At 32.4% G+C, this 18,041-nt stretch overlaps 1 protein-coding gene across 4 annotated transcripts in view; it reads right to left on the bottom strand.

Moving 5' to 3' along the window:
- Positions 1–211: 211 nt before the first annotated feature.
- EPHA7 (EPH receptor A7) overlaps positions 212–18,041 on the bottom strand; it is a 186,872-nt gene continuing 169,042 nt past the window's right edge. For all 4 annotated transcript variants that reach the window (XM_050789732.1, XM_050789731.1, XM_050789730.1 and 1 more), the window contains exons 12-17: positions 17,463–17,524; positions 15,830–16,039; positions 14,692–14,841; positions 6,987–7,180; positions 5,501–5,656; positions 212–3,731 (exon numbers count right to left, since the gene is read on the bottom strand). In XM_050789732.1, the coding sequence (XP_050645689.1) occupies positions 3,617–3,731; positions 5,501–5,656; positions 6,987–7,180; positions 14,692–14,841; positions 15,830–16,039; positions 17,463–17,524 (887 nt within the window). In that variant the 3' untranslated portion in view covers positions 212–3,616. The remainder of the gene's footprint in view (positions 3,732–5,500; positions 5,657–6,986; positions 7,181–14,691; positions 14,842–15,829; positions 16,040–17,462; positions 17,525–18,041) is intronic.

Genomic DNA, 18,041 nt, shown 5'->3' on the forward strand with positions numbered 1-18,041 from the left:
CACGATCTTGTTATTCTGTAATAATTAGAGTGGAATTGTTAGTGTGCAAGAGATTAAAAGGAAGCAATGAATATTCATTTTTCTTCATATTCTGAATGGTCCACTCAACTATTTCAATAAAACTTTATCTCTTCTTGTAATATTACATAGGAAAATAAAGAACATGTAAGGGATATAAAGGAATCCACCAATGATTGGAGACAGGATTTTCTTTACATTGTCTAATAGACTTGTTTATTATTTTAAGCTGGTAAAAAGAGACTTATGATTCGTGTTGAAGAAAGAGTTATTTGTGCTTGATACATTGAAGACACTGTTCAAAAGCAGTTTGTCCTTATAAAAGGATGACCCCTGTAGTATTTCTTAGGCAAGGAGGGACAAATTCAACCAACAAAAATCACATCTCGCCCCGAGTTCCCCATGATTTCTCCACATAGAGCAAAAAAATACACATCAGTAATTTATTTGAACATGCACATCGGTGAGTAGCATAGTTCTAGGCTACTCAAGAAACAAAAGGGAGAATATCAGCATTACCTAAATAAAAAAGAGAGGTGAATTACACCACTTTAATTGTCTTAAAAACACGGATAAGAAGAGCAATTAAAATATAGTCCTAAACAGTACTAGCTAATGTAGATTACATAAGTATACAATATGATTCAACTAATAGTGCTCTGACAAGCATAAACCACCAGTTCTAGTAAACAAGGCCCAGATCAATTGCTGAGAAAATGTTAGATTCAGATGTAGAACAAGTTACTTTTATTTCGGTACTGAATGCAAAACACAGGTCAAGTGTGAGGACAGCGTTCTAAAAAAGGTGGCTCTGTTAAAGCAAGGAGGCCATTTCCTTTTGCATTTTTATAATGCTGGAATTCTATTTTTGACGTTCACTTTCCTACTTTTCCTCCCCTGAGCACTAATTTATTAAAAAAAAAAAAAAGATTTCAAGGTGCAAGTTGTACATTCTTATCGTTATACTATCTCATCTCTTTCTAGAAGAGAGTATTACAATCAGCATTACAATGTTCTTTTTCTCTTAATATTTGTTTCACATACATGTATTTCAAAATCATAATGTTGATTAGGAAAAGAAACTTACAAACGAGATAGTGATGTAATCATACACTTCCTATTGTGCTGTGTGTCTTTCCCATCCCTTCTCCCCTTTCCCTGTAAAGAGCTGTAAAAAATTTAAGGCAGATGAGGTATATTGCTGAAGGAAAAAGTTATTTTTGATAAAAACTCAAAAAAACTTTTATTCTGCCCTTCTACTCAAGAAAGACTACTCAACTATAAATCTAGTGCTAGAAAAAAGCAGGAAAGACACCGTTTGCGTGTACCATACTATGTCTTCTATTTCTAGAATGGCTTTTTGTTAATTTAATTTTAATAGAAAAAATAAGCACCTTAAGCTATGAACAAGAAAAGAACTTCATTATTAGTGAGTCTAGAATCCAAAAGGAATTAAGAACACTCACTCAAACTCTTTCACTCATTCTCACAAAGGCCAATGCTACTGATTAGAATTGTAAAGTGCTGTACTTAGTATAAACACTTGTATACACTGCAGACACTGAAAAATAACCCTCAAGCACATTGTGTTATAGTTCCAAAAATATATTTACAGTCTATTACAAAGATTACAAATGGAAGTGTCTAGGTGACTGTATTATGCTAATTAAAATTATTTTTACAGATTAATTTTCCTTAGGGACAAAAAACATTTTAGTGAAATTAAAATGATTTTTCTAGTCAATCAAAAAATAAATTAAAATATCAAATAACACTGTACAGTGATTTAAAACAAAAAAAAATAGGGTGGGGAGGGGTTTGGGAAGCAATCCATTTGAGTTTTTCTATAGCCATCTTTGGTCCTAAATGTGGGAAAACACATTATGTAGCACTGAAAATACCTGTTCTTTTGTGATGCTCTGCAAGTAAAATAGAAAAATATAGTGCATTTTCAATGTATTCAGAGCCCACTACAGAGAAATGTGTGTACAAAACAAGACAGTATAAATAAAATTTACAAGTTTTACAAAGGAACATTTACAGATTTTGTTTCTGTTATTTGTTTGTTTGTTTGTGGATGCCCACATTATCAAACAAGACCAATTATGACCGATCCCTGGGATCTTTCTCTATTAAAATCATTATAAACAGCCCAATTCTCTTTGGAAGTACAACAGTTCAATTCTGGGGTAGTTCATGATTTTCATAACTTTTGAAAGCATTACTCACAATATGTATACATTCCTGTAACATCTATAAAGACACATTTAATTATTGCTTATGAAATTCTAACACAGTAATCAAATAATATGGTTTAATAAATAAAGCTTTAAAAACAAGCCAGATCCTTCACCTCTTCCTTCTAGGGTAAGGAGTCCTTTCATTTAACAAGTTTCTTGCATCAGTGTTCACAAACAAAAGACTTTTTGTTTTGTTTTGTTTTGAACTGCAATGGTGATATTCTGCGCAGCACATTTGTGTTTAAATGGTGAAAATTGTGAACTGCCCCTTTATCATGCTTCAGAGTTATAATATAAAACAATTATTTCCTTTCATGTTTGGACTGCATTCAACAGAAGAGGATATAAAATATATGTCAACTATTTATCCTAAATTTCCTAATGTCACGAGACTGAAAAAACCTTGATGTGCTCAGATTAAATTTTAGATAACACTGGATAGTTCTGCTTTCAGAGACTTGCCTTCACCAACATTCTTCAGATGAAGCGCCTCATTTTTTTAATATACTCATAAACCTAAAACTCGAGTTTATTAAATTCTTTCTAGTAAAATCACTCTATAAACAATCTGTTAAAAGTGCCTTATAGTATGTATGGATCATTATTGCTTTTTTCATTGAAAAGATAGTATGTTGTCTGATCTTTACAAAAAATTTCTTTTTAAAAAATATCAGAGCTCTTGGCAACTTGCATTTTCTTGACTACCTGCCAATTAGCAAACAATATCAAAACAGCACTGATTAAACAGAATAAAATGGCACAAAAAGGATACCAATGTTCTGACAGAGATGTATCTTCAGTCACGCTATTTCTTTTGAAATCTGAGATTCTTTCAAAGGTACCCAGTGTAGTAATGTGTTACAGATTTAACACTAAAAAGGTCCAAAGCTATAAACAACTTTCTAAAACAAAGTCCTTATGAAGAATAAACACAAATGATTTTAAAAAGGAATAGTCTGAAATCACATATTTAAGGAAAATATTTCATTGATTTTAACAATAAGATCATGATTTTATTTGACAAATATATTCTTTCTTAAATTCTTTATGTACATTTTAAAAAGTCTATAAGACAAAAAGGAGGTTAGAGAGCTCAAGGTGTTTGGATGTTTTTCAGGTAGTACTTTGTTTATTGTCACTGCTATTTTCCTGGCCACCGATGGTGGATCCTAAATTCCCTTTTTATATATTCTGGTGGCACTTAGGAGTTCAAGTCTATAGGTGCTTCTTAAATCTTCTCTTCACTGTTGGAAGGACCCAGGACATCAACTGTCTTCTAGCAGCATTCTATGCATATACTGAAGGCCAGTACTGTTCTCCTGCAGTCTGTAATCTCCCTTAAAAGGGAGAAATGCATATCACACTTGAATGCCAGTTCCATGTAAATGTAGCATTTGTGCTCTCATAGTCTGAATGCTGCTCATGATTTTCTTTTGATGGCCAACCAGTGTGATCCCTAAACTCATCACATCCCTGAAAAAGACAAATGTAGTTTTTATTAGGTACCTTACAAAGAGTAAGTGTGGCACGAAACTGTCATCAACTGTTTAATTAAATATGTTATCTTAGCCAAATAGCTCTTATCTTAGCGTTCTTGGGTATTATGATCACACCCCTGCATCAGATCAGAATAGTAAAACCTATATCAACATTCTCCTTTGTAAAAACCTAACTGCTCAGGATCTCAATTTACTCTCAATTCATTTTTAAAGTGATTTGAAATTTTACGTAAGAAATTATTAAAGTCTTAAAGCTATTATTAACTTGAGGGAAGGTTAGGAAATGTTATTTGAAATGTTGTCTTCTTGAACCTAATTGGGATTTAGAAATTTCTAACTGGAAAAAGCTGGATATAGTATAATGAAAATAGTTGGTGGGATCTAGAAGAAAAATTGGAAATCATCAATGACCATGTAAAATTTTATACTGGATTTAATTAACATGTGGTAATTCTGAGCATATTATTGGTTATATACTTACTCCAGTCAGTTCAATCATTTCATTATATGTCATAAAAACTATCTTTAAAAATGTACAACATCTCTGTTTAATAGCTTAAATTTGAATTAAGAATTGTATCTGTTTGTGTTTTCTTGCCTTTCCTAATAGCCAGATACATTGAGCTTATGTCTTTACAAGCAGCTAAAATATTGCAAAACTACAGCACTGTAGTTTTTCATGGCAGTGACAGGGAAACATGGTTTTTCAGGGGTACAGATTGCTTTGGGGACCCAAGTGTAAAAATGCCCACATAGTGACTATAAGAAAACTGAACAAAATAGCATGCACACACTTAAATTCATGTACATGACATTTCCTGGCATATGCCAGAAAATAATATTTGATTGCTGGTCTTTATCTCATTGGAGAAACGATGACAGTACATAGATAGAATCCCACAAATGGAACCTTGAATATTGTTTTCCATTTTCAAACACATTGACTGAGAGGAACTCTGTCACCCATGAAAGTCACGCTGCAGCCAAGTCAACTGAAGTTTAGAGATTTTTAGATTGTCCAGGACCCCATAATTAGTGATGGAGCCAGACAGGAAAAGTGAGTTCTTTCAACTTCAAGTTCATAGCAATTTCAAAAGTTGTTTTATCAGGTCATTTTTTTCAGGTTAAAAAAAAGGAATCGATCAATCACACATCTTCCAAAAAGTAACTTAAACTCTTACTTTTAAGCTATGGTTAACTGAATTAAGCTTCTTTTGATCTCTTCAGAAATAATCATATTGGACGTTCTAATGCATTTCAGCATTGAGTATAAAGTTTTGAGATTATTTAAGTTCAACAAAAACATGGTGAAAGAAATCCTCCTTTGCAATGGAGAAAGTTTCCCCAGTGAATAGGAATCTAAATAATACAGAGGTTAACAACAGAGGAAGCCTCAATGGATGGTGTTTAGAAACCAGCTATGGAGTCATATTAGTTATTACTTACTAGTTAAGTTGGCTTAGGGGAAATATTTAAATTTTCTGAACTTTAGCCTTGTTGGCAATGAAATAGGTATAAAACTATAGACTTAATACAATTATTGTTGTGAAGGTTAAAAAGGTAATGTGTTTAAAGGTCTATTTAGCATAATGCCTGGTACACAGTAAGAACTTGTTAAAGAAATACTTTTTTTCCTTGATTTTGGGATTCAAATTCTTTTAACATAAAGAAGATAACCTAATGTATAAAGTGCAGATTGTACCTAATAAAACCTTAAATATAATGTTAAGAGTTTAAGCTTACTCAATAGTCATCCTGGCTACTGATTCAAGGGAATTGTAGCCAGCTGCTGTGAAGTTATCTTTATATCTTTCCATCTTAATAGCTTGTAGCCATTCTCCAACTGAACAAAAGGTAGTGAAATCGGGAGTGTTTTGATCCAGAAGAGGGCTTATTGGCCTAGATAAAAATGAAACAGAAAAGCGAATATTATCATGAACTACCAAAGAAAGAATGTCTTGACCCATATAAAGTTAAGGTATAAAGAATAAAATTAGATGTTTTAACTGGTATATATAATAAAAAAATACATCTATATGCTAATAAAAACCTAAAGCATCCAGGAGGCCAGTAACTACAAACTCCTAAATTTATATTCTATTTAGATGTGATGACAACCTGGTTTTGTCTTCCATATGTTTTTAAAAGTACAGCCAACAATATTTGAAATCAGTAAATAATTGTTCATTTGCTTTTTCCAAAAGTAATTGGGAATAAATGATGCACATATGGCTGTGTTCTAATCTGTTCAGGCCACAAATGCTGCAGAGATATTGTGCATCTCCTTTGCTGATGGCATTCTTATGAATGCCGGGGGAGTTAAGTAAGGCACCTCCACAGGTATCAGTGTGAACCAGAGCATTAATCTTACCTGGCGTCTGAGGCTGAATAACTACTAATATGCATTACAATCAAGCAAGCCTAATGCAAAGGATGAATGGACTCTTTATAATGAGTACACCTCTTTAATCATGTATTGAATTTCTCTCTCTTTTTTTTTTTTTTCTTGAGACAGAGTATCGGTCTATTGCCTAAGCTGGAGTGCAGTGGTGTGATCTCAGCTCACTGCCACGTCTGCCTCCCAGGTTCAAGCAATTCTCCTGCCTCAGCCTCCTGAGTAGCTGGGATTACAGGCGCCCGCCACCACACCCAGCAAATTTTTGTATTTTTAGTAGAGACGGGCTTTCACTGTGTTGGCCAGGCTGGTCTCGAACTCCTGAGATCGTGATCCACCCGCCTCGGCCTCCCAAAGTGCTGGGATTACACGCGTGAGTCACCGTGCCTGGCCTGAATTTCTTTTATAAACTTTAACATCATTGAATAATTTATTAAATGACTTGAAGCAAAACAATTAAGTAGGTACTATGAATATAACAAAAAACAAGAACAACAGTAATAAAAACCCATGTAATAATAAAAGTATTGGTCTGAAAATATGAACTACTATCATATCACAAAAATTCAGTTCATAAAGTTTTTTTGATAAAAGCAGCTAGTAATACTTATAACTTTAAAAAATACCATAATAACTAATAGATTCTCTTTAAACACCAATGAAGGTAAGCTTAACTGGAAAGAAAAAATAAACTTCTGTAAATATAATCTATTTAATATGAATTTATACTTCAACACAAAAGTCAATTTGCGATTGTGGTGGCGTTGAGGAAATGAATGGTTTATGTGACTATTTTAATTTCTCCCAGATTCCATTCTCTTAGGCATTTCTTACCTACTACAAGTTCCCAGGGGAGTTTTCAGACTATTTGGGTTTCGAATCATTTTGTCAAGAATTCCAACTATCTGTTCAAATTTTGGCCTTTCAGCACGCTCCTTTTGCCAACAATCCAACATTAGCTGGTGAAGGCCAGCTGGGCAGTCCATGGGTGCTGGTAAACGATAACCTTCTTCTATTGCTTTTATAACCTAATAGCCAAAAGGACATTGCAAATTATAATAAAACAAATTTCTTGGTAGGCAAAATGATTTATCCAGATAAGAATGAGGCACAATGCTTCACAAAAGACTTACTTTTTTCCCCCAAATTTCCATGAATACTAAGCAAGTTATTAAGGAGTGCATGAAGTGGAGGATATGATGACATTTGCTAGTTAATTCAGCAATAGGGAGCAGCAATTAAGTTCATCCAGGGTGCAAGAGATGGAAACGTTTTTAACACCATCCCAGAGGCTTTCAAAAGGGAACATGTTATGGAACTATCTTACTTGTATATAATTGTGAGTATACATATGTGCCCATACATTTAATAATTCTGCAAGTTGTAAAAAGAATTTGAGTTACCCAGAATAAGCCAGAATGATTCACTTTCAAAGAGGGCATCAAAATAATATGAATGTTATTACCAAGCCCATGAGTCTTTTAAATAATATGAAGCTTATTGTTAGTGTTATAAGACAGTAGTGTGCTGGAGCGAGGTTGTACTGGTTTATGAGTAGCGACTGTATCCCTTCCTGACTCCAAGTTCCCTTACCTCACGCTGGCAGACCGAAATAAGCGTGGGGGAAGGGTTACAGCAGGAAATAGGGAAAGTCTACAAATCAGGGCTTTCTCAGTCAGAGAGCTGGTTTTTATTTTTAATTTTTATCAGCATACCACTGCCTATTTATGTCTAATAACAGCCTAAAAAACTGTTTATATGAAGCTTTGAGTATTAATGAAAAATAGGCCCCTATAAACATTTGTATGTGGCAATCAGAAAAATTATCATTCAGATTTGAGTTTTTCATTTATATGAAAGGCAAAAATAGATCTTAAAAATTTGAAAATGTTCCAAATCTGAGTGGCAAAGGGAAGAGAACAAGAAGACAAACAGCAGAAATAAGAAGGGCTTGGAGAACATTAAAATAGTATTTTAGGGGGAAGAACAAATCCTTTGACACTGACTGATATAATGGTAGAAATATAACAGAAAATGATCCTCTGAGGAAAAAAAAACTTTGAATTTTCAAAGAAAATAAGGCCAAAAGTAGGCAAACAAAAAGCTGGCTTTAAGAAATGTTGCTGGCCTTAATATTTTTATGGGAACACATCCTTAAGATGCATGCCGACACTCAAAAATAGCACCTTAAAATATAAAAAGTTATAGGATAGGATATAATGAGTACAGTACCTGGCATCAACAATGCTTGAAAAAAAAATTCTTTTGTATAAGGGGGAAAAAACGTCTACTTTTTTCTTTAAGGCAAATCTCTAATTAAGTTTAAAAAGTAAATAGATGGACTTAGTTATAGTAACTTTTGAAAATTCATATAAGTATAAAATTTAAGACCAAACGCTCTCCTAATCGCTAGGTTTTATTTCTATCAGCTTATTAAACTCTTCATCTGAATTGTTCATAGGTACCTCCACTCTATATAATTAAAACTGAATTTACCACCTCTCTTGCCAATGTTTTACTATTTCAATATTAGCACTTCCAGTCCCAGTTAGAAAGCTGCAAACTGTCCCAGATTCTTTCATTCTCTCTTTCTCTCTCTCTCTCTCTCTTTTTTTTTTAAAAAAAGAAGAAAACAGAGTCTTGCTCTGTCATCCAGGCTGGAGTGCAGTGGCACGATCACAGCTCACTGCAGCCTTGAACTCCAGGGCCCCACATCCTGATCTTCCTGCCTCACATCCTCATATACACAATTAGTCACCACTTTCTGATGATTTCTACTTCCCAAATATAATGTATGCTCAAATACTAGAAAAAGTATTTTTCCATATTTATATCTACATTTATATATATCTCTCTATATATACATCTTTGTGAAATGATGGAGTAATTATCTCATAGTTAAGTCCTTAGTTTCACACTGAGGTGTTTCTTTAAGTACTTTATTTTGAACAACAATTATGGAGAAAACACCTTGGTCTTAAGTGACCTTAATCAGTGTTGGTACTAAATGCAATGGAGGTCATATGACAGAACTTAAAAATGTCCTTTTATGACCCCATAATTACAAATGTTGCATATCACTGTAAACATTCCTCTAATATATCACTTTTAAAAGCTATACATCAAACAAATACATACAAATGGTAACTCTGCAAAGATCACAAATATATAAGTATAGGAGAAATTATATTTTTTGAAAACCATTTTAAATGCTAAGAATTTCAAGTGGTTTTGCAAAACATTCCAGTAATAGCACTGTACTTGGATTCAAAAATGCTCTGTTAAAAAATGTGAATAAAAGTAAAAGTAATTTACTTTTGGAAAATGAGTGGCTTTTTGTATATGAGGCTGCTTCTATTTAAACACGTGCAGTCTATTTCTGATTTGACATGACTGCATTCTAATGCTCATAACATTAATTCAGTCCTCATTATTTCCCACCACCTCCTAACCTACTTCCCTGCTTACAGCTTATCTTCAGGTGTTCTGAAAGGAACAATGTAAGTTGAGTGATCTTTCCTTTTTTCTTTCCCTCCAAGTAATGTTTTAAAATGTAAATCTAAATCTTATCATGCCCTCTTGACATAATACTTTTCAATAGCACTCCAAGCTTTCAAAAGAACACTTAAAATTATCGATTCTTTAGCTTTCAACACAATATATTCTTAAGTCTTTGTAGCACTGAACATAGGACCTTTAAATGATTATTAAAAAAATGAGTTAATGAACCTCTGTAGTTGTTCTACTGCATTACGGAAATTTAATGATTCCTTTTGTTATTGCAGAGAAACAACACTGATCTCACTTCAAAGTGAAACTCCTAGCTATATTCAAAGATATAGTGGTTTACACATTCATAAAGGATAGCAAGAAGATATAACATTTAAAATAAGAGATATTGGGACTTTAATAATCTCATTAATAGTCACATCCCTATGGACATGAACACTTAAGGTACTTGCTGGGAACTCTTCCACCTTATACAGCAGTTTGGCATAATCCAAGATATACCCTTTGAAACAAAACCAGCCAATAGGAGCTAATTTAGGGAAAAACCGAACCTTGAGGTTCTGCAGTTTTCATTTATTAGCCTGGCAGTAAAACAATTTCCCTGTTAAAGATGTAATTAATAATCACTGTTAATATATATTAAATGCTTATTATATGATTGGCATGGTTTTAAACTTGAATTATCTTATTTGATTCTTACAAAAACCTTATTAGGTTTAAGTATCATTATTACACTGATTCAAGAGATAAAGAATGTGTGACACACAGGAAAAAAAGAAAGAGGGCCACTCAATATCAGGTAGCTGTTAGTAGAAGACAGAATTTAACGTAGGCTATCTGACCAGAGCCCTTGCTGTTAAGAATGCCTTTATTTTTCCAATTAAAAAATAGGTACATTCTTCAAATAGTTAGATATTCTTGGAAAAACAATGCACAGAGGTAAGATGGCTGACCTTCCACTTCTTAGAGGATTATGTAATTGGTTCATTGAATTCATCTGACACATATTCTTGTGAAATTACTAGAAACTCCTTGTATTTGCCTTAGTATTCTAATAAAATTCATTCATAACCAGTTCTATATCTAAATAGTTCCCAGAGGAACCAGAAGTGATTTGGGTAAATGTAACTTTAAAAAAGATCTCTGGGACACAACAAGGACCACTTCTTTGGCAAATGCTGTAAAGCAATACTTAGAAATAAAAACAAAAGTTACTTTCTGAGAAGTGTTTCCATATTATTACAGTATGACCATTGTAATTAAGAGAAAAAGGAACACAATAAGACCCCATTAATGAGCCTGTAATAACTCAAAATGGCATATGACATGATTGGCTTCTGTCCTCTCCTCAATATTCATTTTCTATTTCATTAACCTCGCAGTAACATGACCCACATTTTATGCAATTAAATATGTTGGACTTCACTTATGAGATTATGGCAAAGTTTTACATAAAACAACATCATAATTTTGCTTCTATCTTAACACGAAAAAATAATAAAGTCATAAATCAGTGGTGACTTTTAAAATGAAAAATTAGGTATCACAATTTAGCTGAGAATACATTTACTTATGAGTATATTATATTTTCAAAGCTCTTAAATGATTTTTCATATATGGCTTTAAGGAATTATCTTTATGTCTCATACCTTTACAAAAGTTTAAATTTTTTAACCTCCTAATATCTACCAACTAGGAAAATTAACAATTTACTGGCCTAGCTTTATATAAGAGAAAAATACTTTCTTACATTCTTTTTTAAAAATACTTTTTAGTTATGTTAAGTATTAAGATAATTAATTTACTATATAGATTTTATTCTTTTTATGCTAGTAGTATTTTTCTTATATTACAATACATTAAAATACGAATGTAAGAAAAATACTAGGAAAAATAAAATCTATATAGTAAAAAACTTCAAAATTTCATAATTTGATGGTAAAAATTTGATTTGGATGAATCAAGATATAAATTCAATGAAAAAAGATAGCTGCTATGAAAACCAAAATGATATTTTCAATTTCCACAATAGTTCTTATATTTGACATTTACATACATGAAGATTTTTCTTTGAAAAGTCATTAATGGAAAGAGCTAAATGTCTGCAGATTTTTTAGAAGAATAAAAGTTGGAAATTTATTTGGAAAGCTTCACCTCTCGGTTTTAATTGCAAGTAACTGAATCTGACTGTTTCCAATGCAGTTAAAACTTAAGAAAATAATAGACACATGAAAATACAAATGAGTGCCCATTCAAGGGTTAACTAAGGGATAATCTATTTGAGTATGAGTCTGGTCATGTATACATATATTAGTTTTCCCTAGGTTTTTCTTGTTCATTGCCTTGTCCAGAGTTACACACACTGTCCAGATAGTCCAGAACTTTCTCACTCATTAGGTTCTACACCACCCTTTTGTGTCTCTTCAGGTTACAAAAACCTCACCTTATCCAGCATTCAGCCTGGAACTGTGTGGACTTGCTTAGAAATGTAACCATCACTGCACATCTTGTTTTCTTGTGTCTCGTAAAAAATCTTTTAAAATCTGAGGCATTTAAAATGTGAGGGCTTTCTTAAATCCCTGACAAATTCCTAGCAACTAAATTTTAATAATGTAAAGTGAATCGGTTCACTTAATAAATCCATCTAGGCTAATTAAAAAACAATGAATATATCCGAAAATCTGACGAAGGCAACCTTCCCAGAAAAAAAATAATATATTCACACATACACAGCAGTTTCCACATGTATCAGGGGTTCATAGATTTAAGTCTCTCCATGAACTCCTACCACAGCTTCCTAGTAAAAAAGCTTTTATCTAGAAAATTTTATCCCAGAATGGAAATCATTATCCTAAATTATCCAATTTTTCTCCATTTGCATATTGAAAATTAAACATATAATTGTTCAAATAGCACTCTACTGACATAATTATAAAATAATGACTATTATGTAATAAGAGGAATATGAATATCAATTTCACTGTACAAACTGACCTATCTAGGTAATCTCTCACTGCTAAACAAACCTGTGTCCAAATTTATTAATTATTTTAGACTTTCTAACTAAAAACATAAAAGAATGTGCCAAATAATTTAGGTTAGAACTAAACTGCACAATAGACATAATTATGTCATTTTACTAATAAAATATTTATTAATCCTTCGTATATTAAGGCTATATTCATGATGTTCATTTTTAAGAAAAACAAAAAACAATACTTAACACATTTTAAAATTTAAAATTGGAAATATTAATTTGTTTCTTCTTAGCCATTTTCATTATTTGTTTTTGGAAGTTAAGTGAACTCTGAATTTGTCAGTCCTGTCAGTCCCTTTATGTTTGAATCCAGTACAGAAGGAAGGTGTCAAAAGAAATGAAACTCCACTGAGTATCTAGGGAATGTAAATATTTCTCTTTCTCTGCCCTAAGGATTTGTTTGTCCACATTTTGACAGTCCATGAAATCTTTGACACTGAGACCTGTCAAATATTAACAACTTTGCCTCTGCCAAACAGACTCGTCATTTAGACTTTTATCTTTGAAAAACAAAACAACAACAAAAAACTAAAAGCAAATGAAAAAGTTTTATGTCATCTTCCAGTTCAAAATATCAACAGATTTAACTGATTGATAACCATCCTCTTTTCAGACTGGGAACTTCTCAGTTAATGCAAAAGTTTGTAGGGAAAGTATCAAAAATAACCTTACCAACAACATATAAAACAGTCTAAATGTTAGTTGTCTAAAAATAACTACTGTAAGTTTTAAGACCCATAGCAACTTGATATGGGCAATTCTGAAGTTCAAATCAAAGTTATTGATTTAATATAACAATTTGCATGATCTCTTTAAAAAAATAACTCAAATGTAACTGTAGTAGTCAGCTTCTATTTTCCTGAAGCATTACTTATTTTTTTACTTCATACTCCAAGAATTTGGATTAGTATAATTTCCAGACTCCTTCGAAAACTCCTTCATCAATCTGTCCAAACCTACATCTTCATTTCTAATTACCACAAGTGTACTGCATCTCTGTTATAGAAAAGTGAGTCCATTTGATTGGTCTTCATACACCTCTAAACCTTAACCTCTCAACTTTCCAGTATGCTTCCTTAGAGAATGGCTCATCAGCTCTGAACCAAGGTATCCTCCAGATTTCTAGTACAATCCTGGATATCGTGCTACATTTCATACTGGCTCTACATCTATCTAAATTTCACTCATATTTCAATAGGTTGAACTATAAGTGCTCTTGGCCTACAAAACGGCCATTTTATCAAACTCAACCTAATAAAAGCAACTTTTTTTTTGCACTTTTGCTATATTGTTGAATAAATGGTCTCTTGGTGTGAGATGTGTACCCTCACATGGACTACCATCAGTTTCTTTTCTCAACGGATAACAGTATGCTTTATGTTCTAGCATATCCTCATGGCAGCAGGGGATGTACATTTAATAAATACACTTTTAAAAGGAATTTCCAGGGATATTCTTATTGTGATTACATTCTAAAATATCACTATGAAACATTTACTAATAGTGATCATAAAATCTAGATTGTCGCATGAAACTAAAACTTAGTTACACCGATCAACAGTAGATAATTTAAATGAATTTTCTTAGAACACTAAAAGAAAAAGATAAGCTTCAAAGACAAAACAAAGCACAACCAAACTTCCTTCCCTCCTCTTCACAGATGATTCTTTTACTCATGTGATGCTCCCACTCCAGCTGTGCAAGTGTGGAAACATTATCTTTATTAAGGAAGAAATATCGTTAGTAAGCTTCTATTTTGTGTCCATAGAATTTATATTATAAAAAGAGAAAGACATTATTCAAAATGAAAGCCAAAATAATAAAATTAGTAGAGCCACTAATTTATGGTAATTAGTATGGTAGTAATTGTGGAAAACTGTATTTTTATAATTATTTAAAAGTGTGTTCTTAATGAGCCTTTACCTACGTGTTCCAGTAATAGTGGCTATTAATGTATTCATTCTCTTTTGTTTAAATGAATGTAACACCTACATCTTGATTTGACATGTCCCAATAAGGTCTTTCTCCATAAGACATAACTTCCCACATGACTATTCCATAGCTCCATACATCACTGGCTGATGTGAATTTCCGGTACTGGATGGCTTCGGGTGCTGTCCACCTTACTGGAATTTTTCCACCCTATTATAAAAAGAAATGAACATTTAAAATATGTATAATAACTTACCTATTATTTATGGCAATACCATAAATACATATGTGCATTTTTGGTTGGTAGTTCAGCAGCATCAGGTCTACCCATCTTGAATCTCTATGTGTATTTAAAGTTCTTAATCTGATTTTTAGAATCCCATTACAAATTTCATCATTTCAAATTTACATGGCAACTCAACTGATGGAGCTTTGTGTGGTGTTAGGGCAAGAGTATATTGAACAAACAATGAAAGGCTGGGCGCTGCGGCTCACACCTGTAATCCCAGCACTTTGGGAGACTGAAGTGGGTGGATCACCTGAGGCCAGGAGTTGGAGACGAGCCTGGCAAACATGGTGAAACCCCGTCTCTACTAAAAATACGAGAAAATTATCCATGCGTAGTGGTGGGCGCCTGTTATCCTAGCTACTCAGAAGGCTGAGGCAGGAGCATTGCTTGAACCCGAGAGGTGGAGGCTGCAGTGAGCCAAGACTGCGTCATTGCACTCCAGCCTGGACAACAACAACAGTCACAACAAAGACAAACTAGGCAAAGTTACTATGAAAATGAAATAAAATATGGATAATTTAAATAAACTCTCACATATTTTCTTTTTTTCTAATCTTACAAAAGTTATAAGGATTAGCATAGTTAATATTCTTTTAAATCTTTATTTAAAATGTTATTATAGTTTTCTACAAATATGAGTGCTAGTAACTAGATGTTTTTGTATGTAACTATATTCTATGACTCTCTCAATATAAGGTAGTCATGTTATCAACACTTTCCTTCTTAGCTTATATATACACTGTACAAACAATGATTCTTCCAGAAAAACAAAAAACAAATAAAAGCAACCTCAAAATGCTTAGCTCAATTTGCTTCATTTTTCCTGTTTAGTTTACATTATTAGGTCCTGCTTTCGTGGTAGAAAAATCTTAAGAATATGAAAAAGTGCAGTAAATGACTTTTTCTTACAGTAGTTGTATAGACAGCTTCTGGATCATCCTCTATAACTCGGGACAGGCCAAAATCTGACACTTTACAAACAAGATTGCTGTTGACAAGAATATTGCGAGCTGCAAGGTCCCTGTGAACATATCCCATATCAGCCAAATATCTCATTCCAGCAGCAATTCCTCTCAGCATTCCTACTAACTGAATGACTGTAAATTGCCCATCATGTTTCTGCAGGAAGACAAAAATAAAAGCCCAGTTAATTGCATACTTTAAAAGGGACAAAAATCACCATGAAAAATATCTGCATGCTAGTAATTTGCTATTGTATAACAGGAATTGTTAATGAATTTTTTATATAATATGGATACCTGTGGAAAAAAGCATAACATGCTCATTTAGCTGATAGCCAAATAATTTTGGTAATCATTTAGTTATTTATATTAATTTGATATTTTAATATGAACTAACAGTTTGAGATTGCACAAGTCTAAAAGTATATGCTAATTTTTAAGTTTGGAAATAGAATATCTAAAAAATTACCCCAATTAGCTAAGTGTTTTCCCCACATGCCAAAAAGTCTAAATAACATAAAAGTATATAAAGAAATTAATATACATATAATAAGGTTTATTTTCCTCTAAATGGTAAAAATGAGAAAGGGGGAAATATTTGAGTCAAAATGAAGAGAAACTAAAATGTAGAAAGTGATTGTAGTGGCTGACTTGGTTTTCATTTAATTTTTTCTTAGTTATGCTACTGATAGGAGCGTTACTTGTAACAAGGATTCTCTAGGACAGATGTACTAGCAAATGGGATTGAGAACTGTTTGCAACCAGACCGGTCACTTCTAACCTATTTTAACCAAAAAATTACTCCAGCTGAATATAAATATGCTGGATGAAGTATGCTAGTCTGAGTTGATGAATTTTCTAATTGATTCTTATATCATGATGATGCAGCAATAAAAGTTGCTCTAAATCCTATGACTGTTTATACATCTGAGTTAAATATGATTCCAGATCATATTAAATAACTTTACAAGTTCTCTTTTTCTTTAGATTATTTTTTTCTTTGCCATTTGGAAAAATGTTCACATGTTAATATTCTTAGTTAAAAAGCCTCTGAGAGTAAAAATATCTATGTTTATATATTTTGGATTTATATGTCATTTACAAATGAATCACACATCATTAATTTGAAAAATAATGTTAATAATCATATATTTTATGCTTGGTGTTCACCTAACAATAAAATAGAAATGGTTCTACAGAGCAGAGTTGTGATCAAAGTGTCAACACAGAATGGTTATCTCACCTTTTAGTCTTCTCCATATTATCTCTATATTTCATTTACAATTGCACATGCTGCTTTATAACATGAATTCAAATTACAGGGCTTCAGGCATCCTCCATATCTCAGGTAATAATATTAACGGAAATAACTTTGTGACCACATTGTATCACTTAAATGATCAAACTATTCTAGTTTAATCTAGTCTTGAACTCTGATTATTAATCTGATTTTCAAAGACAATTTTCTAACCTCTTACTATTTTACAAGGTTCTCATTTTACATCGCAAAAAAGATTCAAAAAATTATATTGGTAGCAAGCATAGTATATTTAGAATAAGTGGATCACTTTGGTACTTACCCTGAGAAATGCATCTAGGGCTCCATTTTCCATGAACTCTATTACAATCATGACTGGTTTCCCTAAAATTAAAAAAAAAAAAAGTTTCAGAAGTTGTAACCTGAACTGCAGGGTTATTTCCTTTCTCATCCCCCAGTAAAACACATGGTGCTCTTTTGAAAGAGTGAGTGTGTGAAGTATGAGTGTTTCTTTTAGTGTTGCTGCTAAGCTCAAAAAGTCATTATATGTCTGCTTGGAACATGATCATGATTCATAAAATTAAAACATATAAATAAAAGTCATGGTGTTCTTCTGACTCCTGCTTTGTGAGTAAAACTCAGAGAAAATTATACTTTATGTAAAACGTAAAGACTATATTGTATAATTATTATGTCTCTTGAAGAGAAATAAAAATATTTATCAGTCATTCCATCTATCAGTTATTCTTCAACTCTAATCTTACATTCATTTTTTTCTGCTTTTTTTCCCCCTTGAGGTGATAACATAAAGGAAGAATTTTTTGATTAGTTACATACCAAGAAAACTCATTCATTTAGACTATGCAACATATTTCATAATTTGTTTTATTATGTACATAAT

The sequence above is a fragment of the Macaca thibetana genome, chromosome 4 (genome assembly GCF_024542745.1).
Source record: "Macaca thibetana thibetana isolate TM-01 chromosome 4, ASM2454274v1, whole genome shotgun sequence".
NCBI lineage: Eukaryota > Metazoa > Chordata > Mammalia > Primates > Cercopithecidae > Macaca > Macaca thibetana.